This window comes from Mastigoproctus giganteus, chromosome 10 (assembly GCF_048544385.1).
Source record: "Mastigoproctus giganteus isolate SK-2022 chromosome 10, ASM4854438v1, whole genome shotgun sequence".
Classification (NCBI taxonomy): Eukaryota; Metazoa; Arthropoda; class Arachnida; order Uropygi; family Thelyphonidae; genus Mastigoproctus; species Mastigoproctus giganteus.
The window spans coordinates 86,632,087-86,659,927 of NC_143584.1; the positions used below are offsets into that span (position 1 = coordinate 86,632,087).

Below are 27,841 nucleotides of genomic sequence, written 5' to 3' on the forward strand. Positions count from 1 at the left end.
ACAGTGTTTTCAATTTTTACAAATTACCAAATTAATTGGGAGGGGGGGTCCTACCTCAAGTGGCACATACATATCAATTCAAGTGCCACTTGCCAACTCTTCCAATAATTGGGTGTACCTTCGGGTTTTCCAATGAGTTCAATTTTCTTCAGCTTTTCAGTTAATTGGGTCTGCCCAATTTAACCCTGCAGTATCGGTGCTACACCGGCGAGGTGCAACTCAAAAATAACAAACCTGTTAATTATGGGTGAAGGATAAAAATCTGTGATTTTCTGTAGTTGCCTAAATATAGACAAATTTTTTACTTGGTATTTTTATTTATTACTTTTTTTTTAAATTTTTATTTATCAGCAGCTGTGCTGATAAATGAAACCTTCAATGTTTTTAACTTTTAGAGATGCTAGTGTGGGGAACTTTCTACACTTATAACTCGGAAATAAGATAATAACAATAATATTAATTATAATAATAATAATAACTACCCTGTGCACTTGGTACCAGTACCTGTCATGAGGTGAATCCCCCCCCCCTACCATCAGGGAGAAATTAAAACATAATAATAACAATAATATAGACAAAGCAAAGACCTTTAAAATACAATTTATTGTATCTCATGATGACGTGTAATTTATCTGCCACAGAAATATGATATGCATTAATTAGTCATTGTTAATTAGGAAGAAAAGTTATGCAAATGTCACAATTTTTCTGGAATGCAGATCCAAAGATAGACTGTATCTCTATATTATTATTATTATCAGCCATATGTACCATATGGCTGATGATTTGAGGAAATGAGTACAGAGAAGGGCAATGAGACTGGTGAACAAAGGGTTGCTCTTAGGAAGAAAGGCTTAAGTTCTGCAAATTGCAGCTGCAAGGGGATCTGACTGAGGTGTATAAGGCCTTGAATGGTTTTAGCAAGTCAGTGCTGATGGGATTCTTTCTCTTGCTCACATTACACACCTGAGGTGTGTTGGAGGCATAAATTCAAAATGAGGAAAGACAGTTGTAGAATAGATGAGTGAAAATTTGCCTTTAGCTGCTGGTGGTTGATTGCTGGACCAAACTTCCATCTGTTGTTGTGAAAGTTAATAGCATAAATAATTTAAAGGAAGAACTGGACAAACTTTTTAAGCGAATGGATGGGTGAAATGGGAAGGATTTGGTTTTATTTTAGCTGATGTATAAGTTTGCTTTCTTGCTTCATATGCCTCTACTAATGCTAATGTCTTCTGTTTTTGATTCCTAAAGAAGGTATCATAATGTCTGGAAATTCATTCGTGAAAGTGTTAGTTAAAATCGCATTCAATCAGAAAGTCTTCTGTCAGAGATAGACTAGATATGTATATACAATATACGTATTAATTGTATATTAAACGTTTTATATATGTTTAATATACAGTTAAATGGGAATTTAAAACACTGACTGCTTTGATGACTTAGAGCTAAGGGTGCAGTTACATTTGCAGTTGGACATGAAGTTCTCTGAGCAGGGTAGATGGGGTGCTAAGATAGCTGGATGGTCTTGTCAATGATACAGCAATTTTTGCAACCGGTATAAGAAGATAAATATTAGACTGGAGTATATAAAGATAAATATTTCACTGGAGCAAACAAATTTTTGATTGCTCCAGTGAAAAAAATGAGCTTTTTCCTCATGCAACTCATCCATACGCATAAGCACATTTCCTTCTGACAGACATCAAACCTCAGTATGTATCATTAAAGATATGTGATGCAGACTCCAGTTCCTCGCATAATTTTCCAAAACTATGTATTTTTTGTGGTCTACTTTTGATATAATTGACCATTTTAACCACTTGATCAAGTACAAGTTTTAAATCGGGTATGACTGGCTCCACTACTAGAACCTTTCTGTCTCTAAAACAGTGTGTTGTAATAATATTTGAATTGTGTTGTTTTACTAAGCTTACAAATCCTTTTAGTGCTCCTGTCATCGCGGGAGCACCGCCGGTACAAATGCCAACACACAACTTCCAGAAAATATACCACACTTTTGTAAATAATTATTTGTTACTTTGAAAATAGCTTGGCCGGTTGTTTTTTCAGTGAGTGATTTACAGCAAAAAAAAAAAAAAAAAAAGATTAATAATTCTGTCGTTTTCGATAAACCCAACAAATGCTATTAATTGGGCTTTCCCGCTAATATCTCTAGAATTGTCTACTTGCAATGCAAACAGTCGCTCCAAAATTCTTCTAACAATTTGTTCTTCAATATCATCGCACACTTCTTTTATACGCTTGCTAATTGTGCTGTTCGAAAGTGGTACAGTTATTATTCTTTTTTCAGCTTCCTCTCCCAAAATACTTTTTACGATTACCCGACATGCTAGTAAAATCAGACTTTCTGCAATCAGGCGAGATTTCTTTTTTTTTTTTTTTTGCCATGAGTTAGGCTACTAAATAGCTGGCTTCTTGTGCTTTATCAGATATTTTAGCCATACTATAAAATTCTGTGCCTTCTTTTCTAGTAGAGGCCTGCAGTCTTTTAAAATATTCCACAGTTTTGGACAATAAATTCTCGTGTTTCGTAGAAAAATGATGCTACAATTTACTCAGCACCATTGATTCATTCCACAATTTTAAACCACATGCTACACAAAGGTTGAGGACAATCTTGGGTACCAGCATATGAAAATCTTATCCCCAAATAATCATCATCATATTTATGATATGTTTTCTTCTTTTTTGATGTTGATGGTTGCTTGTTTTTGATTTTGTCATTTGCTCCAAGCTCGTTGTTATCAATTTGCCTCTTTTGATTTCCTTTCACTAAAAATTTATCCATCGCTAATAACTTCTAAAAAAATTAAAGTTACTTCTAGAATGTACTATTACAATTAATTTAAAATACCTGTTCTATACGAATTAACTGAATATGACATTTTAGAGATATAAAAGCACAAAAAGTACTTTTAAAACACAAAGGAAATTTCTTACTACGTTGCTTACAAGTTGCACTTATACACTGTAGGGTGCCTGGGAGAGACCCTCAAGTGATAAGAATGGCCGAATAAAGATGAACAGTTCTACTTCTAGGAATCAAAAGGTGAATAAAGCATTAAAGATGAACAGATCTAGTATTGGGAATCAAAATGTGACATCACATTGATTGCTGGAAGGGGCTGGGATCAGTTGCGGCGTAAATAAACAAATTTTTTATTTGAATTAATTTTTATTATAAAACTTGGATATATTAATTTTTTTTATTTGCATTTTCCGCGGCACACCTGAAGCATATTAGTGGCACACTAATGTGCCACAGCACACGGATTGAGAAACACTGCCTTAGGGCATATGAGAACTAATTTTAATACATTTCACAGAAAACTAAGTTCACCACCAAATGCATCTCTGAAATGAGCCATACAGATAATGGCATGCATTTCATATAAATAGTAATACTTCACCCATAGATCAGTGCTTTTTATTTGAAGTGCTAGTCGAATACTTGTGGTAATTTGATTCATAATATGAGATAAATGCAGTTGACTAAGCTTGCTTATAGCTATGTATAAAACTATGCCTATTGCCCTACCCACAAATAACATTTACTGAATTTCAAATAAATATTTTATAAAAGAATTGTCTCAGTAATATTTAATTACAGTCATATGAAATTAATAACTTTATCATTAACTCTAATACATACAATCATTTGGTTCATAGCTATAACAACTAATAAACTGACCACATGAAATGTTTCTAGGTTACAAGCATTTCTAGTACTTATAATATTTAAGAAGAATCAACAACTTATTTATAGTTAATAAATGTATTATTGTGGGAATGATTAATTGAAAACTTCTCTGACCTCTAAGTATACACAAACCATATATACATAATGGAAAATTAATCCAGAGAGAGAGAGAGAGAGAGAGAGAGAGAGAGAGAGAGAGAGAGAGAGAGAGAGAGCGCCAATAAATTTTGCTTCGAATGTATTAGTATTAAGCAGCGTATATATTTCAGCAATTAATTCTTAAAGATTAAATCAAAAATTATTCATGTATTTACCTGGAGTGATAAGCTTTGATTCTGGCCTTTTACCTTTAGGAGTTAACCTTATTTTGCTCTGATCCTATTTAAAGAAATAAAGAAAATAAATTTCCTTGATAAAAGTAATCAGTGCAGTAACATGGAAATTCAGAATTCACATAACTCCCAACAACATGAAAAAATGTGTTGACTGCAACCACAAAGCCACTGATAATCTCTAGATGTTTAAAAGATATTTTTATGCTGTCTTCTGTTATTCAACAGTACTGATTGATTTGTTTATGAGTGTAGCAGGTTTTCTAGATACAGGCATTGTTCATAATTAGATGGTATTTTAACTTTCCAGATTTTTATCTTTAGAACTACCTAGACGGAATGATGTACACTAACAACACTACTTACGTTGGAAAAATTAGAAGCTAATACTGAATCAGAAATTTCGAAGGTTACTGCAAACAGTAACCCTAGAAATTTCTGATTCAGTATTAGCCATGTCAGCAAAAGTGGAGAAAATAGTTTGCGTTATTGTGTGTATAATGATAATTGAAATAAAATTATTATAAGTTCTATTGTAATTATTTATAATATAAATTGAAAATCAATAACTAAATTTTAAACTGAAAAATTCTTTTTTCCTATATTATTTTCATATTTTTAAATTTACTAATTTTGAATGTTTAAAGCCTTTTTAAACCTATCCTTTTAGTTTCATACAAATGAATAATGCTCCTTTTTCAATAATATTCATACTCTTTAAACCTTTGTTTTTCCTATTTTAATATTTCTACATACAGAAACGTAACTGGCAGTTTTTTTTTTTTTTTTTTTAGGAGCATTAGCAACTAAGGCCATATTTAGATAGAGGTGTATAAAGCCTTGAATGGTTTAAGCATGCTCAATGCTGATGGGATTCTTCCTCTAGCTCAGAAAAATCACCTGAGAGGGCATAAATTCAAATTGAGGAAAGACAGATGTAGGATAGACGTGCGGAAATTTGCCTTTAGCCAGCGGGTGGTTGGTTGGTGGAACAGACTTTCATCCCTTGTGGTGGAGGTTGATAGCCTAAATAAGTTTAAGGCTCAGCTGGACAGGTATTTTGAACGAACAGAGGGGTGAAGTGGAAGTGGTTTTTTTTTTTTTGGCTGTGCTGCATAAGCTTGCTTTCTTGCATCAAATGCCTCTACTAATGCTAATGCTAATATTGCTCCAGGGATATGGGTGGTCTCTGACCTTTCCGCATCCTCCGTATTTGGTGGTCACGGGCTCAAACCCCGGTCTAATCAAGAAGCGTGTGCTATGCACTGCTGCTCCTGCCCACCTAGCTACAGAGGTGCCTATTTATCAGTGATCACCAAGGTGGTATATCCCAATGCAAGCTATATGCAAATGAACAATCTTCTTTAATTCTGAAAATTACAGAATTTACTGCTTAGCAAATGTCAGTTTTCTCTCATTGCCATTCTCAGCCTCGGTTGTTTGCCATAACAAGAATGGAAACTGGGATAACCTGCAAATTTCTATTATTTTCCTTGGTTGGATTACATTTTAAATCTTTTAATGTCAATGTTCACTCAAATCGCTTCAGTGAAATTATTCTTGCAGGGATGAAATCCTTTATTCCACACTAACTTAGAATCTTGTCCTTTAACTAAACATTTGTTTTGCAATAACTGTGTTAAGTCTGTTCAAAGTAAAAATGCTAAATATCCCAAATGACTTCCATTCAAATCTCCAGTTCATTTTCCACCACCAAAGTTTGCAACAATTATAAAGCAGTTATTAATCAGCTCAAACTAGATTTTGAAAAGGCTAAGAGTAGAAACCTTTCTTCTTGTCCAAACAGCAGTTCAGCATTCTGATAGTAATAGTAATAGAGGCATGTGATGCAATAAAGCAAGTGCATGAGCTTATGTAGCATCAGCCAAAAAAAAAAAAATAAAAAAATTCACACAACCATTCCCTCTAAAAGTTTGTCCAAACAGAATTTATCAATGGACACTGCTCTTCATAGACTAAAGTCCCCTGGGGTTCAGTGCTGGGAAACATGGATGCCACTAGATATTCTGCTCGTTAGAACAATTTATCAAACCCTCCTAAATTTCATTAAAATCAGACCAATAGAAATTCAGCAATTCATATTACATTGGCTATTCATATATTGTAGTTGAAAAAGTGGATATTATGATATTGTAGTTGAAAAAGTGGATATTATGTTTGTTGCCAACTGCTGGTTGAAGGGATGAATGTGCAATATGGCTAATGTGCAGAAAAGAAATTTTATCAGTTTATACATACATAAAAATTGTTTAAACTCTTTTCACTGGGACCAATTGATGGGATGGGAAGCCACATGGAAAGTGTTCGGATAATTAATCATAGAAGCCATTAAGTGTTTTATACCAAATAACAGATATTGTTCAAGACTGAGATCAAAATACATCAGATGAACTTAGCAGAGAATAAAAATGCATGGAATTGTACTGAGTGACTAGTCATTCAGAAGAATGAGTAATGGCAAGAGAAAAAAGAGAGAATAGAAGTCAGAGTAATCCCTAATAGAGATAGCATTAGTAGTGACAAATGATGCAAGAAAACAAGCTTATAAAGCCTGAGCAAAAAAAAAAAAACAATTGGCACTACATTTCAATTATTCAATTCCTCCAATACCTTTTCGTTCTTCTTTGAATTTATTTACGCTATCAACTTGCACAATGACAGATACAAGTTTGTTCCAGCAGCTGTCCTTCCTCAATTTGAATTTGTGCCCCCCTCATGTGTATGATTTTAGCAAGAAAAAGAATCCCATGAGCACTGATCATGCTCAATCCATTCAAAACCTTAAACACCTCAATCAGATCAACTCACAGATGCCTAGTCTCCAGACACTGCAATCTGCAGAACTGAAGCCTTTCTTGGTAAGAGCGCCTCTTTATTCACCTCACCAATATTGCTGTCCTTCTCTGTGCTTGTTTCATCAGCTCTACATCCTTCCTAAAATCTGGCCTCCAGACCTGTATGCAGTAGTCAAGATGTGACCAGATATTTGCCTCTGGGATAATCACCTCTTTATCCCTACTAGAAAAATTCCTGTATAACATTGACAAAACCCCCCACGAGTTGTCTTGGCAGTCTGTTCACACTGCTCGGAGAACTTCATATCCAAATGCATAATTATTCCCAGGTCTTTTTCATTTTCCACTACCCTGAATATAGTACTACACAGTTCGTACCCCAAGTACTCTGGAATTACTGCTATCCACATACGTTATTTTGCATCTGTCAATGTTAAACTTCAATTGCCATTTCTCAGCCCATCTACTAACTTTTCTAGATCCTGTTGCAGTAGCATATCATCATTCCTATAACACTGGTCAACAAGGTTTCCTAACATGCGTGAAAGTAAGCATTTTTTGTTATTTTGTATGTGCTGATTACGAATATGACAGTAAAAAGTTTCTATCACATCACATTTTTTAGAAAAATGCAAAACCAGTTTTAAAAAACTGTAAAATAGCTTCAAAATCATCCAACATCACACTCTGTATCTTTCCAGGTCGAATTTATTGTAACAAAAGAGACATGTGTGTTGCTTAATGGTATACTAATACCTCATTTTAGTTTTATGACCCTGAGGAGTGGCTGCTCTGAGTTATATTGCTATGATCCTTATTATGCCATAGCATATGTGGACCCTACTATATTTCCAGCAGCCAGGAGCCTCTGTGAAAGAATTTGTTTACAAGTTGTCTTTAGCCCATAAATGTACATTTTTGGGGTTAGTTTCGATTTGTAAGATCTAGTGGTAGGTTGTCTTGTGAAAACGTGAAATGGAGTGCAAATGCTGTGTGCATTAATTTGCCAAACAGTTGCTATGTTTGTGGACGATTTACAGTGAAGTCACAATGTTAATCAATCAGAGACAAGGTGAAACAAGCTTATTATTTTTATTCTGGTTGTCACGTGGGTGATCAGGATAAAAAGTGGGCACTACATACATGCTGCATAACATGCTATGTAAATCTGACTGAATGGATGAAGGGGAACTATTTTAAAATACCTTTTGCTGTTGCAATGATCTGGTGAGAACCAACAAGTCACATCGAAGATTTTTATTTCTGCCTCACAAATACTAAGGGGTTTTCAAGGAAAAATAGAGTTAAAATAAAATACGCCAACCTTCCGTCTGCAATAAGACCAGTGCCACACACACACACACACACACACACACACACACACACACACACACACACACACACACACACACACACACACACACACACACACACACACACCACACACACACACACACACACAGGAACTCCCTATTCCTTCGCCTAGTTGTGAAGAAATCACTATTCCAAAAGAACAAGAGTCACTAGAGCCCATACCTGCCCATTCAACGTCTGCCGATCCTAGTTACAATCCTGAAAATGACAAAACCCACACTTAATTGAGCAAAGTGAACTTAATGATGTGGTTAGGAATTTAAATCTTTCAAAGCAACAGGCTGAGTTATTAGGATTTAGGTTGTTGTTGTTATTTGGTTTTTAGCAGCATTAGCAATTAAGGCCATATTGCTATGGGGATATGCGGTGGTCATTCCCTGACCTTTCCGCATCCTCCGTATTTGGTGGTCACAGGCTCAAACCCCGGTCTAATCAAAAAGAGTGTGCTACGCACTGCTGCTCCTGCCCACCTGGCTACTGAGGTGCCAATTTAGGTTGTAACTGGCAAAAACCATGAGGATTTCTGTGTTAAGAAACCGAAATGAAAAGTTTGCGGGTTATTATCAAATGGAAGGTTCCCTTTGTGTCTGCAAAGATGTAAATAGATAGATGGATGAACTACGGTTTGAACACAATCCTAAAGAATGGAGATTATTCATCAATTCTAAACTCAGTTTAAAAGCAGTTTTGCTACACAATGGTAATATCAAAACATTGGTCCCAGTGGCTATGAAAGATATCTATGATAGCATGTCATTGCTATTATATTATTTCTTATAGTTTAAGGCATTTATGCCTTAAACTATAAGAAATATTGTTAGAAAATCTGTGGTGATTTAAAAGTAATTGCTTTGTTGCTTGGTTACAGGGTGGTCTTACTAAGTGCAGTTGTTTCCTGTATTCATGGGATAGTCGAGCAGTAGAACATCATTATATTGTGAAGGAATGGCCCATCAGAGAAGGATGCTTTCCCGGGAAATTCAACATCAAAGGCAAGCCTTTAGTGAAACCTGAAATGGTGCTTCTCCCACTTTTGCACATTTAAGTTCATTTCATGAAATGAAAAAAAAATTAAAAATTTTGTAAAAGCTCTGGAGAAAAATAGTGAAGGTTTTGAGTATTTAAAAAGCCTGTTTTCAAAAATTAGTGATGCAAAGTTGAAGGAGGGTATATTCGTAGGCCCACAAATTAGATGGCTTTTAAGGGATGAAATCTTTGAAACTAAACTTAATGCCACTGAATTAACTGCTTAGAAATCCTTCACAGCTGTTGTTAGTGGGTTTTTATGGAATAAAAAAGTAGACAACTATAAAGAGTTGATAGAAGAATTGTTGCATAACTATCAAAATTTAGGATGCCAAATCCTGTATATCCTATGTGCCAAATGTCGCTGAAGATACACATCCTACAATCGCACCTGGACTTCTTTCTAGACAACTTGGGATCTGTCAGTAACAAGCAGGGGAACGATTTCACAAAATATCCACACTACAGAGCATAGGTTTCAAGGACAATGGGATACAGCAATGACGGGCGATTATTGCGGGTTTCTGATAAGGGAGGACCATTCTGCTCATAAGAGGAATAAATAACTGTAAGTAGTACAATTTCCTTTTTGCTTCCACATTTGTGGGTTAATTGCTTATTTAAATACAAATAGGTGTTTATAAAGTTTAAATATGTCATTTTTTTTTATCCATTTGGAATATCTCATGGTCATCATTTCTATTTCAAGCAAATAATTTACAAGAAAAGCAATCAAGTACATTTAGAAAAGTAAATGTACTTGATTAACTTTTCTTATTTTTAATAAGTAAAAATTCACAATTTTTGGAAAAAAAGAAGCCATAACATGAAAACACACGTGCTGCAAACTTTGTATTGTCATTTTCATCATATGCGATTTACTCAAAATCAGTTGATTTCTTTCGTGTTATTGAAAAAGAGTTTAAAATTGTTGGTTAGTGTAATTAGTCAACCTGCCAACCTTTGTATCATATGCAAACTTGACATTAAGCCTGATATGCCTTCTTTAATATCATTCATAAATATAGAAGACAACAAGGTGACCAAAACTGAACCCAGGGGAACACTACTACTGTATATGGGTAAAAGTAACCCCAGAGAAACGTACCTGCTGTGTGGTACTACACTTAAGGTGGTAGAAAATGAAAAAGACCTGGGAGTAATTGTGCAGTCAGATATGAAGTTTTCTGAGCAATGCAGACAGGCTGCCAGGGCAGGTCATGGGGTTTTGTCAATGATATATAGGAATTTTGCTAGCAGGGAAAAGGAGGTGATTATCCCTCTGTATAAGGCAATGGTCAGGCCATGCCTTGAGTACTGCGTACAGGTCTGGAGGCCTCATTTTAGGAAGGATGTAGATTTACTTGAGCGTATACAGAGAAGGGCAACAAGATTGGTGAGGGGAATGAAGGGATCCTCTTACCAAGAGAGGCTTAAGTTCTGCAAATTGCAGTGGCTGGAGACTAGGCACCTGCACGGTGATCTGATTGAGGTATATAAGGCCTTGAATGGGTTGAGCACACTGAATTCTGATGGGATCCTTCCACTTGTTCAGATTACGAACCTAATGGGGCATAAATTAAAATTAAGAAAAGACAGATGTAGAATAGATGTGCTGAAATTTGCCTTTAGCCAGAGGGTGGTTAATTGCTGGAACAAACTTCCATCTGTCGTTGTGGAAATTGATAGGTTGAATAAATTTAAGGAGGAACTGGACAGGCATTTGGAGTGAATGGTGTGATTTTTTTTTTTTTTTTTTTTGGCTGATGCTGCATAAGCTCTTACACTTGCTTTCTTGCATCACATGCCACTGCTACTACTACTACTACATTAGCCCATAAAGAGCAGTGTGCACTGATTAGTACTGTATTTTCCCACTCCACCATCCCTTTACCCATAGCAGCAACTTCCCCTCCAATTTGTACAGCAGTCTTTTATTTGAAACGGTATCAAAAGCTTTCCCGAAATCTAAGTATATAATATCAAAATTATTTTTCTCCATCCAGTTCCTTGTGACCATATCTTATTATCCAATCAAACTGGTCAGACAAGATTTCCCATGAATAAACGCATGCTGTATCTGAAATATAAATGCAGCCTTATCTAAATGAATCTGCATTACTATGTACCATATGAACGAGACTACAGTAATAATTCAGACATAGCATGGGTTTGTTAAGGGAAAGTCTTGTCTGACAAATTTGATTCAATACTATTATGTGGGAACAAAGGAACCGGATGCATTAGCATTAGTAGTGGCATCTGGTCCTTGAGGATGTCATAGACATTCTCTGAGATATGCCAGACAAGCTGTACTGGCTACCTGGGAGTCTAAAACGCTGATGGAACTGATATTCGGGTGATATTTAAGTCAAATAGACCAATTTCGGTGAAGTCCGGACGGTCTGTGTCAGCCAAATGCTCTGCTTGCACCTTCACGATGGTGGGACTGTTAGTAATCCTGGGTATAACTTCCATGTACAAGCACACTGTGGGTGACCACCCAGGTATGAACCAACGTAAGCAGGGGTCGATATGTGGTGCCCACACCACAAGGAATGCTGCCCCTCTGTGTTACCAGGCTATACCACCACTTTGCTTATTGGAGGCTTGAAATGGTGGAACCCATGTTTAGTCTCAAAGCTAAGTTCCGTTCAACTCTTCCATCATGCAGTATGACTGATGACTTTTGAGGTTATGACGAACAACATGGCGACATCCAATCTTACTTATATTTCGAGAGTACAGCTCTAAAACGGTGTTCGCAGGCTGGCCGCTAGTTAATACACCAGACCAAACCTATTTGTAACTCTTTAGGAGGCTTCAGGATCAGCTAATGTATAATCTTGCTACCTCCACTCTGACTGGAGAGAGGCAAAGTAGTGTGTATGCAGGGCAGGGCGGGGCGCATTATGTCAAGGATCTGGTATATTCTTACCATGTGTACGCCATATCCAAAAATTTCATTACTTCATACAGCATGTCCCCACCCACTTTTTTCTTACTATTGAATACACTATGAATTGTCAAACTAATAGTGAAAGCTCATCTGCGAAAAGACCTAAACCTCCCAAACACTTCCTAGTTCATTTCATAAATATATGTGGTCTCATTTCTAATCTCAACGATGTCCATTTCCACTTGCAGTCTGCCAAACCACGTGTACTTTTTATGAAAGAATCTCAGTTAGCGTTTGATTCAAATATTGCTCATCTCAGTTGCCCAAATTACTCGCTGTATGATTCCTTTCGCCTCAAAGGTGATACTTGTGCATATGTCCATTCCAATATTCCCTGTCAGAGAATTGGTAATTTGGAATCTCTTCTCTTCGATCTTCTCTGGCATAAAATCTCTCTACCTCACTGCGTCAAATTCATCTGTTGTCTCTACCATTCTTCCAACTCCACCAATCACTCGGAGCTCTTTTAACTTCCTCTCTTTGCAACTTGACTTTCTCCAGTCCAACTTTCCTAACAGTGAGGTAATTTTCCTTGGTGATTTTAATGTTCACAACTCCAGCTGGCTTCCGTTTTCTAGTCACACCGACCCAGCTGGTCGAAATGCTGAAGCTTTTGCAACCTCTAATGACCTTGCACAGATTGTTCATCTACCTACAAGAATACCGGACAGTCCTAACCATGCATCCAATATGCTTGAACTTTCTCACAAACAACCCTTCTAAGAACTCGGTCGAAGTGAGTGGTCCTTTAGGTACCTCAGATCACAACCTGGTGATTGTCTCTTCTCCAATGGAGCCTTTATCTCATGGTTATTCCCAACCTCGTATTGTTTGACATTACAAGAATGCAAAATGGGATGACCTGAGAGATTTCTTTTCTTCTTTTCCTTGGTCAGACTACTCTTTCAAAACCTCTGTTGTCAACATTTGATTGTATCAGTGAAATTATTCTTGTAGGAACGGAATCCTTTATCCCACACTGCACTTTAAAATCTCGTCCTTTATGTAAATCTTGGTTTTCCAATAAATGTGCTAAGACTGTTCAAGAGAAGAATGTTGCATATCGTAATTTGCTTCTTTCCAATTTTATTTTCTGCACACACCAAAGCTTGCAACAATTGTTAAGCAGTCATTAATCGGTCCAAACTAGATTTTGAAAAGGCTAAGAGTAGAAAACTTGCTTCTTACCCTAATGGTAGCTGAGCATTCTGGTCTCTTGCCAAAGCTACTGGCCGCAACTTTTGCCCATCTCTGCTCCTACTTGTCAAAACCAGATAGTTCTGTTGTCACTTCAGCCAAGGATAAAGCTGACCTGCTAACGACCCATTTGTCTTCCAACTCATGTATTAATGATCTTGGTAAAACACCTCCCACCATTCCCAACACGCTCAAGGTCCTGATGGTATTTCACCACTTGTTCTCAAAACTTGTGCCCCTGAACTTATTCCTTTTCTTTGCCACTTTTTTCACTTTCTTATTCCAAAGGTATTTTTCCTTCTGCTTGGAAATTTGTTTATATCCAGCCTGTTCCTAAAAAGGGTGACAATGCACTCTTATCCAATTATAGTCCCATTGCAATTACTTCTAATATTTCAAAAGTAATGGAGAAATCAATTAACCACCAACTCTTAAACTACTTAGAAACCTTCTGTCTGACCAACGATCGCCAGTATGGATTCCGTCAGTGTCGATCCACTGGTGATATTCTGGCTTATGTTACCCATTTGTGGACTAATTCAATGGAAAGGTTCGGTGAAACACAAGTAGTTGCTCTTGACATATCAAAGGCTTTTGATCGTGTTTGATGTAAAGGTCTTCTAAACAAGCTTCCATCTTATGGTTTGCCAACTGTTTTTAGTAATTGGTTATCCAGTTTTCTCTCTGATCGCTCACTGAGGGTGATGGTAGATGGCTCTCTGTCTTCTAACTTCTCCACTAATGCCGGTGTCCCCCAAGGTTCAGTTCTTTCCCCCACTCTTTTCCTCTTGTATATTAATGACATTCTTCCAATGACTGGAAATCCTATCCATAGTTTTGCCGATGATAGCACCTTGCATTCCACTTTCCATTTCGAAAAAACTTGCCCTGCTCAATCAGCTTCAACTTCTCGAATATCAGCTACCAATTCCTTAAATGCCAATCTCCAGGTAATTCTCCAGTGGTGCAAAGACAACTTAGTTGATTTCAATCCTTCTAAAACTCGATCTTGTCTTATATCTCACAAAAAGGATTTTTCTACTCCTATGCTTATCATTGGTGACACCCCGAGTTCAAGGCAAAATGATATATCTCTTTTGGGGATTACCCTGACTTCTAATCTCTCTGGCCACAAGCACATTACAAATATTGCTTCCTCTGCATCCAAAAACTTGTTTTCTCTTTCGCTCTTGGCGTAACCTTTCTTCCAAACAGCTGTTCACTCTGTACAAATTGCAAATCCACTCAACCATGGAATATTGTTCCTGCATCGGAGGCGGTGCCCCCAAAACCTCTCTCAGGTTTCTAGATTCCATTCAGAAGAGGGCAGTTAGGTTAATTAATGACTCCTCTCTAACAGAGTCTCTCCACTCACTGTCTCATAGATGTACTGTTTCTGCTACATGCCTTTTCTACAGATAATTCCATGGGTACAGTTCTTCTGAATTGGATTTTATAATTCCTGCTCGCTCTTACAAAACAGTCCGAACACATGCCGCCACCAGCCAACATCCATTTACTGTCCAACTTCAAACTCACAAAACCAACTTTTCATCTTCCTTGTTTATTCATTGAACTGCCGTTTTCTGGCACAACCTTCCTTCGTACATATTTCCTGAAAATTACAGTCTACAGAAGTTCAAGTCTAATGTCAACAAATATCTTCTTTCGTCTTCTCAACTTCCAACCCAAGCACGGTACCAAGTACTATAGGTTCTAATACCTCTTGTGTTTTGGGGTTTACGTAAAGAAAAGAAAAGGAAAAGAAAATATGACAAGAAAGCAAGCTTATGCAGCATCAGTAGGGGGGAAACCTCCCATATCACCCCTCCATTCATTCCAAATGCTTGTCCAGCTCAGACTTAAGTTTATTTAGGCTATCAACTTCCACAACAAAAGATGGAAGTCTGCTCCACCAATCAACTACTCACTGGCTAAAGACAAATTTCGTATATCTATTCTATAACACTCCTTCCTCAATTTGAATCTATGCCTACTCAGGTTCTTAATCTGAGCAAGAGGAAGAATCCCATCAGTATTCAGCTTGCTCACCCCTTCAAGGCCTTATACACCTCAATCAGATCACTTTGCAGGTGCCTACACTCCAGGCACTGCAATTTGCAGAACTTAAGCCTTTCTTGGTAAGAGCACCCCTTTGTTCCCCTCACCAATCTTGTTGCCTTTCTTTGTACTCGTTCTAGCAACTCTACATCCTGCTTCGTAAAATGAGGCCACCAGACCTGTACACAGTACTCTAGGTGTGACCTGACCATTGCCTTGTATAATGGAATAATAACCTCCCTGTCTCTGCTGGCAAAATTCCTATATATCATTGACAAGACTCTGTGACCTGCCCTGGCAGCCCGTCTACACATCTCAGCGAACTTCATATTTGACTGCACAATTATGCCGGTCTTTTTCACTTTCCACTTCCCTGAGTGTAGTACCACATAGTTGGTACGTTTCTCTTCAGTTATTGCTACCCATAATCAGTGCTTTGCATTTTTCAACGTTAAACTTCAGTTACCACTTCTCAGCCCATTTGCTTAACTTATCTAGATCCAGTTGGAGTAGCATACTGTCTTTACTGTTGTTACAATAACAGTAAAGTTATTGCCAATCTTTGTATCATCTGCAAACTTGGACATTAAATCTGATATACCTTCATCAATATCATTGATAAATATATTCAAAACAACAATGGGCCCAACACCGAACCCTGGGGGAACTCCACTAATAACATTTGTCCACGAAGAGCAGTGTCCACTGATTACCACTCTGTCGTCTCCCACTCAACCATCCCTTTATCCATTGTAGCAATTTACCCTTAATGCCATACCTCTCCAATTTGTACAGCTTCCATGTGCAACAGAATCAAAAGCTTTCCTGAAATCCATGTACAGTAGACTCTCGATTTTCCGGGATAGATGGCAAAAAATCAAATCCCGGATAATCGATTTCCCGGTTTATCCAAAAATACAGAAGTCCCCAACATACGTAAGAGATACATTCCAGGACTCTCTACTTCATCGAGTTTTACGTAACTCGGGAAAGACTAGTAATGTTTGTTGTTTGGTTTTTAAGAGCATTAGCAACTAAGGCCATATTGCTCCAGGGATATGCGGTGGTCATTCCCTGACCTTTCTGCATCCTCCATATTTGGTGGTCACCGGCTCGAACCTCCGGTCTAATCAAGAAACGTGTGCTACACAGGTGGGCAGGAGCAGCACTGCTGCTCCTGCCGACCTGGCTACGGAGACGCTGACTAGTAACATATTGCTACTATATTAATACTGACAAATCTGAATTCAGCACGATACTTGTTAATATTTGACCATTTTCATATATTCTTATTATGTTTGATTTTCTGATCCAAATCGATCGCTTTCCTTGTGTTGGTAGATGTACTAGTACTGCTGTCACTTATTCTCTTAGTCGGCACCATGATAATGGGCAAAATGAAATTTTCTGTAAAGAACTTCACAGGGTTAATGCGAAAACTCGCTATTATCACCCCATGCGAGTTCCCATTTTACTAAAGCACATTTCTGGAGGTTAAAAAACAATAAAAACAATTTGCACTTTCCATTTTATTGGGCGTTTCTGTTAGCGCAATCTATTATAAATGAGTAGTAAACTCGATCTAATTGAATTTGTGATAAATACCAATAGCTGGAATTCTGTGGGATTTTATGTTATTATGGTGAAATGTGTGTCCCTTTCACTGAAATCTTCAGTTATATATAAAAAAAACCATAAATAATTGTAAGAATCTTCTCTTTTTTTTCCAATTTTTTTGCTTGTTACTTCGCTCTCACTTGTGCAATTTGTGTGTGTGTGTAGTGATTGATTACTTATTTTTTTTTTTTTTTTTTGCTGTTGTTTTAAATTTTACAATCCTAAAAAAAAAAAAAAAAAAAAAAATTTGAGTAAAAACAAATTTATGTAAATCCGTAGTTGCGTAAGTCGGGGACTTACTGTATAGAAAAATGTTCAGCAACCTACGTAAAAAATATGGTGATAGATAAAAAAACTTACCACGTACTACTCGTGTGTCCAATACAATGCTTCCCTTTATTTTTTGCGATGTTGATTTTAAATTGAATAGCTTCCCTTTATTTTTTACAAATGTCGCTTATGGTTTGGTCACCAACATTATAATGGCTCATTAGAGATTTAATGGATGCACCATTTTCAAACTTTGAATAATTTCGCAAGTCTTTGTTTAACTGAAAACACAACTCTTTTGCGTTTACCCATCATTTTCGCAATTTCTAAACAAAAAAAATAAATAATAAATATTTACTATAAAAAAAAATTCCTACATCCCTGACATAAATAACGAAACAAAATTAGTCTTTTTGCGGTGCGAACAGAACACAACAATCGACGCAACACACTAAAACAAACTAAGCATTTCTTCTCTTTCATTGTTGGGGTGTTTTTTTTTTTTTTTTATGAGCAGCGGGTGTGAAGACAGCTGGTGTTGCAAGATAATAGGTACACTAATCTCTCAATGAAGACATTATAATGCCGCTTGTCGCTTATTTACGACTTGCAAAATATGTGTTTATACCTATTCTAGTTACTACTTGAATTTTATGATTTCTGGTTGACTTTTTTTTTTATTTTTTTTAAATTTGGAATCTTGAAGTGTCCCGATTAATCCGATCCCAGTAAATCGAGAGTGTGCTGTATACAATATCAAAATTATTTTTGGCATTCAGTTTCTTTGTGACCACATCATACTATCCAATCAAATTGGTCAGACAAGACCTCCATTTAACAAACCCATGCTGTGTCTCAATTATTACTGCAGTATTGTCTAGATGATCCTGCAAAAATGCAAAAAATAATTTTGATATCATATACTTGGCTTTCAGGAAAGTTTTTGATACTGTTCCACATGGAAGAGTACTGTACAAATTGGAGCAGTATGGTATTAAGGGCAAGTTGCTACAATGGATAAAAGGGTGGTTGAATAGGAGATGACAGAGAGAAGTAATCAATAGATGCTGCTCTTCATGACTAATTTTATTAGTGGAGTCCCCCAGGGTTCGGTGTTGGGCCCGCTGTTCTTCTGTATATTTATCAATTATATTGATTCAGGTATAAATCAGACTTAATGTCGAAGTATGCCAATGATACAAAGGTTGTTAATTGTATTGTGCTACTGCAACAGGAGCTAGAAAAGTTGGCCAGATGGGCTGAGAAGTGGCAACTGAAGTTTAACATTGATAAATAAAAAAGTACCGTATTTTTGTAGAAGTAACCTAGAGAAACATACCAACTGTGTCACTACACTTAAGGTGGTTGTTGTTATTTTGGTTTTTAGGAGCATTAGCAACTAAGGCCATACTGGTCCGAGGATATGCAGTGGTCATTCCCTGCCCTTTCCGTATTTGGTGGTCACGGGCTTGAACCCCGGTCTAACCAAGAAGTGTGTGCTACGTACTGCTGCTTCTGCCCACCTGGCTACGGAGGCACCTACTTAAGGTGGTAGAAAATGAAAAAGGCCTGGGAGTAATTCTGCAGTCAGATATGAAGTTTCCTGAGCAATGTAGTCAGGCCGCCAGAGCAAATCATGGGTTATTGTCGATGATATACAGGAATTTTGCTAGTAGGGAAAAGGTGATTATCCGTTTGTATAAGGCAATGGTCAGGCCATGCCTTGAGTACTGCTTACAGGTCTGGAGGCCTCATTTTAGGAAATAAGTAGAGTTGTTTGAATGAGTACAGATAAGGGCAACAAGGTTGGTGAGGGGAGCAAAGGGGTCCTCTTACCAAAAAAGGCTAAAAATCTGCAAATTGCAGCAGCTGGAGACTAGTCACCTGCAAGGATCTGATTGAGATGTATAAGGCCTTGAATGGGTGGAGCATGCTCAATTCTGATGGGATTCTTCTGCTTGCTCAGATTTCAAACCTGAGGGGGCATAAATTCAAATTGAATAAAAAGAGTTGTAGAATAGATGTGTGGAAATTTGCCTTTAGCCAGTAGGTAGTTCACTGCTGGAACAATCTTCCATCTGTCGTGTGGAAGTTGTTAGCTTAAATAAATTCAAGGAGAAACTGAACAAACTTTTAGAGGGAATAATGGATGAGTGATTTTTTTTTTTTGGCTGATGCTACATAAGCTGATATGCTTGAATCATGATTTCTTGAATATCAAGTGCTCTACTTCTTTTATCAGTGACTCCATTATTTTCCCTGGAACTGAAGTTAAACTAACAGGTCTGTATTACTCATGTCACTCATTGATTCCCCTTTGTGATTTGGAGATAAATTAAGACATCTCCAGTGAATCCAAGGATGCTCTTATAATTATGACTAAGGGTATGCTTACTTCCATTACTTCCTCTTAATATAATTGGATAGATTTCTGCCCTTTCTCTCACTATAGCTTTGCTTCCAACTAAAACACACCACATAGATTCTATACTACTATGCATAAACACTCAGGATGGTTTTTGATAAGCATGATCCCACACCCTTTCTGCTTTATCTATTCTTCCTAAATACATCATACATAAGATAATGAAACTTGCCATACCAGATTTCGGGATGGCATAATGTTTCCATTAGTCCTATTTATGTCAGCATTAGTTGCCCTAACCAGGAATTTGAATTCACTCATTCACTCATTTTATTGACAAGAATCCTGACGTTAGAGTAAACACAGTTAAGACTAAGTTGCCGACCAGGCTAGCCGGGTGGGTAAAGTGCTGCCTGGCAACCCAAAGGTTGCGGGTTCGAATCCCGCCTCGGTTTTGGATCAAAGTACTGCAAAAACCTTAGAAGGTGCATTATGGCCACAGAAGCCGATGCGCCAACAACTACCAAAAAAAAAAAAAAAACTAGTTTACCACCCTGACACACTCCTTGAAGTTATTTAAGCTGATTTCATTAGCTTTAGCTTCCCACTCATTTGAAACTTTGCTACCCTAAGAAGAGCTTGATTATTTGAATAAATTCGAGGTTACTAAACAAACTATTAGAGGGAATGGACAGGCAATGTGGGATTTTGGATGGGGGTGATGCTATATAAGCTTGCTTTTTTTGCATCATTTGCCACTATTAATACCAAAGTGTCACTTTGATCCATATCATCAGATAAATGTAATAAATGTATATTACCCTATCCTCCCAAACTAGCAGTTTCCCTGTACCCTTAACCCAGCAAAAGTTGAAACAACACATGCTAAATGCTGAAAAAAGAAAAATTTGAAAATTTAAACTGCCGTCAAAGTGATGGGAGTGTAAATTTTAATATTCCTTTAGTGTAGTTTTGACTTTTGATTAGAATACTTGATTTTGTTGAAATTTAAAAAAATCACTTCCAAGTTTTAGGAGTTGCCTGTGCACCCATTAGTGTGAATGGTCCAGGTTACGTGTCCATCCTTGCAGACCATCCGCATCACTTCGTGGTCATCGTGCACCCACAGGGCAATGTGCCTCCTCACAGAACCCTGTGACTAGAACATGGTTCAAAGAGCATTCCACAGATTTTACCACCATGGAAAGGCCTCCCCGTTCATCAGACACAAACCCTGTGAAGCATCTTTGGGATGCTATGAAAAGGTCCATTCGTGCTTTATATCCTCCACTCAGTAATGTGATGGAATTATGGACAGCACTGCAGCAAGCATGGATGGAAATACCCATGGAATGTTTTTGTGAACATGGACTCAATGCCTTGCCATGTGACTGTCTTTATCCGGGCGATATTTCTGTCCACTCAGTGTACAGCAGCCACTAATATCACAAAATTTAAGAACACACTGCCTTTTAATTCTGTATGCAGCCATCAATTACTGTCTGCCAATACTAAAAAATAAAATAGTAAACCTTTATTATTACATCAATCTATAGTATTATTGATTGCATTTGCAGATTTACTGTCAGCTTTTCTATGGGAAAGTGGTGGAATCTTAGGAATTTAAGTGTCTTTAAAATTCCTTAAATTCCTTATTTCGAAAGCTTTTATTAATTTTTTTAAAAATGAATGCATATTGAAAAACTTACCATAAGACTTCTATTTAAAAATTTTTATTCTTAAAAGTTTTATTAAACTTTTATTTTAAAACTTTAAAATAATTTTAAAAATATATTCTTGCCATACATGCTAAAAAAGTATTCCACAGGATATCTGTGTGTATTTATATGTTTATGAAAATATCTACTAGTTGTGATTTTTAATCGTGATTTAATGTTAATTTTAAAAAAAAATTAAAATAATAAATACAAGACTCTATCAGGATAACAAATATATAAAGAAGTGCCCAATTTTAAATCATTTATTTCCTTTATTCCAAACATTTCCATGGTATCACAGTTCCAAATGGTGTGACTTTTAGGTATGCACCAACTAGTGGGTTAAGGCAGTGGTGCACAAACTGTGGGATGTGACCGCCAGAGGTGTTGTGGGATAAATTAAAGTGGTCACAGCAATTTTTAAAAAAAATTGTTTGTGTACATAAAAGCTAAAAACCCTGTTGTTAAAATTACTTACAGAAAGCAGCTGACTAGTGTGACTTCTCAGTATGTATTAATACTTCTCAGTACACTTGCTGAATGGTAATCCCTTTAGCTCTTAATTGCGTGTTTCCTACAGCACAAATTCTCAAATTGCCCAAAGGCTACAGGTGCGAATATGCAGTGAAAGTAAATATTTTATATAGCAAGTCTGTCACGCACACACTTTTTTTCTGCTTCATAATTCAATGCTTTCATGTGAACTAGGATGTGTTTTTCATTCTTCTGCTACTTTTCTACTTTTGATATTGCTTGTTTCATGTTATTATTATGGTTTTTAAGAAGAAAAAAATATATTTTACCATGGACAATTGGGTAATCTGAACAAAACAGCCTAGGAGTAAAGACAATAATGTTGCTGCAGATACTTCAAAAGCTAATAAGGTAAGAAATATATCATGTGCAAATTTGGACACTTTACTTAAAGTGCAGTGCAACACCAATTTCTGGAAGAGAGCCATCATATTCCAAATAAAAAGGAATGAAAAAGAATAGAAAATATCAAGAGGAATTTATGAAGCACAACTTCACTTACAATGTTGTTGATGATGAGCAATGTCCTGTGTGCGTAATATATTACGAAAAACTACCTAACGAAAGCATGTAATCTATTAAATTAAAAAGACACTTACATAAGAAACATCCAGAGCTAATGAAAAAAACTAAATCCTTCTTCAAAAGACACACCAATGCCATACAAGATCTGAAATCTTTCATGAAGAAACGTACGGCAGTTCCTTGGAAAGCTTTATATTTAATAGGAAAAAATTTATAATCACACACTATTGCTGAATCTCTTATTCTTCTCCCCGCAAAGTTTTGAAAGATGCAGTAAGTGTGATCAGCTTTATTAAAAGTACAAGCTTAAATAGCAGACTTTTCACTATAATTCGCAATGAAATGGGATCCACTTATGACACGCTTCTTTTATATATGGAGGGGGTTGTCCAATGGTAAAGTGTTGCGACATCTTTTTGACCTCAAACATGAAGTTTTATTGTTTTTATTGAATAAAAATCAGAATCTTGCTCAATTATTTATAAATGAAAAATGGTCCGGAAAATTTAGTTACCCTCTTGATATTTATGAAAAACTTAATGATTTAAATTTAAGCCTTCAAGGAGAGGGAACAAATATATTAATACTCAGTAATAAAATAGAAGCTTTCAAAAAGAAGCTTAATCTTTGGAAAACTGAATTTGAGTGTAATAATACTGAACTGTTCATACGTTTTTCTGATTTTTTTTTTAATATTGACATTTTACAATTTAAGGATATCATTGCCACTTACCTAACAATGCTAATTAAGAATTTTTCCAAACAGTTTAATGTATCTCCAGAAAAAAAAAAAAGTTGTATTGGATTCATGATCCCTTTGCTTTTGAAATTTCTTCATGCCTCGAAATTAACATTCGGCAAAAGGAAGATCTCATCGGCCTGTCGCTGAGATTTTACACGAAGCATTACGTGCTCATTTCAAGACTACAACTTGGAAAAATTTTGGCTTTCTCTTCAAGCCGAGTATCCAGAATTATCAAAAATGCCGATACAAACATTGCTACCTTTTGGGTCTATATATTTATGCGAGGTTGGCTTCTCAAAATTAACAGCTATAAAAACAAAACAGCATTCCAGACTTAGTCCAGAAGATGACATGAGATTAGCAATTTCAAATATTGGGTCCAAATGTGGACCAAATATCAGTTATCCAGGTTCAACCTTCTCATTAATTGTTTTGTAATCTTAATTGAAGAATAAGAATTTGATTTGTTGTTTTTGCTGTATTCAATAAAAATATTAAAAAATTATTTTAATGTGTAAATTAAAATTGAAACAATTTTTTATTTCTTTCTCATTAGTGGAATAAAATTTTCTACTGCATAATTTATAAAATGCTATTTTTCCACAGTAAAAATCTGGTCATCCTACCTTGGTTTTATATTGAGGGGTCTCGTAAATTTTTTATTTAATAAAGGGGGTCACGAGCAAATTAAGTTTGCGTGCCACTGGGTTAAGGTATTCTAAGACGTTACTGGCAAGAGCTCTTGGCACTACCTTTGTCCAAGTGTATCCTGCCCCTACAAAATATATTCCTTCTACCTACAGGTGTGGGTCATGCTTACAAAAATCTTCCCCCAAGAATCTTGCAGAGTCAAAGTCTTGATTTAATCCACAATGCTTTCAGCATTAACAATATCATGTACAATGACTTTAGTAATTTTAATTATTATTAAATTTAACTTACACTGAGTGATCACTGAATTATGACCACCTACCTAACACTTCGTAGGTCCTCCTTTTGCCCTCAATACGGCAGCTATCCGATGTGGCACTGATTCAACAAGATGTCGGAAGCATCCAGGAGCAGGAGGTATGGCCAACCAAGCTATGTGTAATGCGGTCAGCAATGCAGGTATGGAGGTAATTGGTGTATCCAGATGCCTGATATGCCTTTCCATAGTGTCCCACGAGTGCTCTATGGGATTGATATCGGGTGAAGTTCGGAGGCAAATTGATATGCTGGAAGTCAGAACTGCGCTCTTCAAACCATTCCTGCACAACACGTGTCCAATAGCTCAGCGCATTGTCATCTTGGAAGACACCATCGGCATTCGGGAAAAGTGTAACATAGCGGGGTGTACACGGTCAGCAAGCAGTTGATAGTGGAGACCACTGATATGTTGTTCCCACATGCACCAGTGGTCTAAGTTCCTGCCAGTGAAACAAGCCCCACGCCATATAACTGTGTCCACTGGCCTGCACTTTTGATACCATGCATGATGGATCAAGAGCCTCGTGTTGTTGACGCCAAATCCGTACACGACCATCCATGGTGTGGAGTAAATAACGTGACTCATCCGACCAGAACACCCTCTCCCAGTCTTCTAATGTCCAATTTGCATGCTCTTTGCACCAGGTGAGTCTTTTACACCAATGAACCTTGGTTCATTGGTGTAGGATGTTCATTGGTGTTCATTGGAGAGGATGCCGTAGGGGTCGTCTGCTGGTACAGCCCATACGTGCGAGTGTGCGACGCATGGTCATGCCAGATATTGTTCCGGGTTGGCCCATGCTGTATTGGGTTGTCAACTCTTCAACAATGCTTTGCCTGTTCACCTGTACAAGTCATCAGACCTGGCGCTCATCTCTAACATCAGCCTTTCGCTGACTTCTGCAGTTTTGCCATTGGGTCGTTGTTTGACCATTTTGACACCAGTCCTGGTACAATTTAACAATGGTGGCTCTCGAACACCCCACCAGTTCAGCTGTTTGGGAAATCGAGGCACCAGCTAGTTGAATTTGTTTATTTACTTCCTCAATATTGTGGGAGTAAAATTTTCTAATATCTTCCGGTTAAATCTCAATAACTTGCATTGATTACTACTGTCTATAAAAGCAATTGTAATTATGTGGGGTGGATACAAACATAAATGTGTGCTATTTATTAAAAGGATTAAGAAATAACATCATGAGACAAGGCATGTAACCCTTAAGAAAACTACCTTTAATTAATATCACATATGGAAGGACTATTGATCCTGATACCAGTAGTCTTCCCATGCTGCATCCCACTCGATAGCATGCCTAAGTAGCATGCTCTATAGCCACTAATATATATCCCCAAACCATTGGTTCACTTGCACCAAACTGCAATGAAAAAAAGTCATTTCACATTTCTTCCAGATATGGTGACTCATTATGAATCACTGAATCTAAGCTTAGCACATGCACAAAGAAAGCTTGCCTCCATCGGTCTAATCTGGTATGAGATATGGTTACACATATACCTTTTCATGGCTGCAGAGAGTTTATATCACAGGTGCATAGAATTCTAATTGGTTACAATTAAACCTAGAAACATATGGCTGATATATCCACTGTAATCAGTATCTCCCAAACATTTTCAGTAGCAATTGTTTTACATATAAACACATTTAAATATATTTATTTATTGATGACGCTCTTACCTTTTTAATGTGGTACTTCTTGTCATGAGGTATCATTTCTTTTTTTGTTTGCTGAAAAATATGAATCCATTAAAAAGCAGTCACAATTGATATTTTATTCAATTTTATAGCCATTCACAATTGATATTTTATTCAATTTTAAATTTTATAGCCATAATACACAACCTAAACTGCACAAATTTTTCATTTAGCTATATAAACTCACAAAATATATATCATTATGGTATTTACATGGTTCATTTGTGGTAATGTCCACAACAATGTTGAGAGCTCAAATTTACACGTTTGCTGAAACATAAAAAATTGCAGCAATTACATTTGAAATGTAATTTCTGTAATTCTGCAATTCAATATTAATTCACCAGCAATATTCCATTGTAATTAGTTCTAATGTTGAGGGTTATTACGAATGCATATTTAAAAAAATCCAGAGAAACAGATAAAGCTAAGCCAGGGATTGAGATAACTGCAAACCAACTGTTATATAATCATGAAGGAATATGCAAACAGCCACTGTTGTATTAATAGTATGGACTGTTGTGCTCTTTTTACTGAAACCAACAAACCTTTTTCCATATCTTCACCCCACACGATTTTGGGATAATGGCAGTATCTTATTGATGAAGCATATGAGTTTTCAGTGCTTCAATACCTATTGTTTTACATGTTCAAAACACATGGAAACAATAGATTGTTGCATTTTGCTGGCTGTGGTTTCTATGAATACCTTTTGTGACTAGCAAACATGACAAATTTCTTTCATTCATCAGCCAATTTGCATGTTGTACGAGTTGAAAAACCTAGACAAATTCATGGAGTGGGGAGGGAAGAAACACTACTCTTTTGTATCAGTAAACTGTTATGAGCAGCAATATCAGAAGACTGGTGGATGCATTTTGACATATATGATTTAGACATTCCTCCTCTGCAGCTAAAAAAAAAAATAAATAAATAAATAAACTGTATATTTTAGATTGAGTGACCAGGTAAAAATGTCATGTTAACAGATTTTAAAGGTAAATTGTGACCACTAAATGATCAAATCAGTCACAGCCTTGTTGAATGAAAAATGGACAATGAATACAATTGCTGAATTTTTATAGCTCCAATTTAAAGTTTTTTTAACCCATTTTCTCTACTCATCATATGTCAACAGCAGTAATAATGTCAGGCAAAAAGATTAACATTAACCCAGTTTTCTTAAGTGAAATGTGCTGATTGATGAGACAGTCCTAAATATATTACTATTTTTTCTTTCTGCTTTGTGCCATTACTTTTTTTTTTTTACATTACTGCTTCCCTATTTCTTTCACATTACAGCCATAACCCTTATTTCAATTTCCAAATTATTTATATTTCACTTTGCTGGCAGGACAGGTTCTTCACAGTCACATAGGTGCATAGTTGTTAAAATAGGATACAGCATACAAAGAATCTGTTAAGGATGCAGTGTCCTATTTTAACAACTAATTTAATGAAGTGCCAGATTTACAGTTTATCGCTAATTCTTAATTCTAAACCTGGCACTTGGGGGTTGGTGAATCTATTCAATTATATTAAGGAAGGCAGCAAAGGCTGTAAATAAGCTGTAAAGCAATTCACAAAGGGTTGATCAAAGGGTGACAAGTAATACCAGACTTTTTTTTTTTTTTTTAAAACTTAAATTCTGTTCTAGGGGAAATAATGGAGTCACTGGTTAAAGAAGTAACGCAAGACGATCTAGACAGGACTGCAATTACACCAGTCACAGCATAGATTTGTTAAGGAATAAAAAGAAAAAAAAAAAAATTCTGATACTGTATACTTAGATTTCATGAACGCTTTTAATACTGTTACACATATAAGAATGCTGCAAAAATTAGGGCAGTGTATCATTAAGGGCAAGTTACTCTATGGGTAAAGGGATAGTTGAG

General features: G+C 36.5%; 1 protein-coding gene across 2 annotated transcripts in view; it reads right to left on the bottom strand.

The window, feature by feature from the left end:
- LOC150079136 (uncharacterized) overlaps positions 1-27,841 on the bottom strand; it is a 381,717-nt gene that overhangs the window by 88,293 nt on the left and 265,583 nt on the right. For both annotated transcript variants that reach the window (XM_090382718.1, XM_090382717.1), the window contains exons 14-15: positions 25,929-25,979; positions 4,039-4,102 (exon numbers count right to left, since the gene is read on the bottom strand). In XM_090382718.1, coding sequence (XP_090238844.1) covers positions 4,039-4,102; positions 25,929-25,979 — 115 coding nt within the window. The remainder of the gene's footprint in view (positions 1-4,038; positions 4,103-25,928; positions 25,980-27,841) is intronic.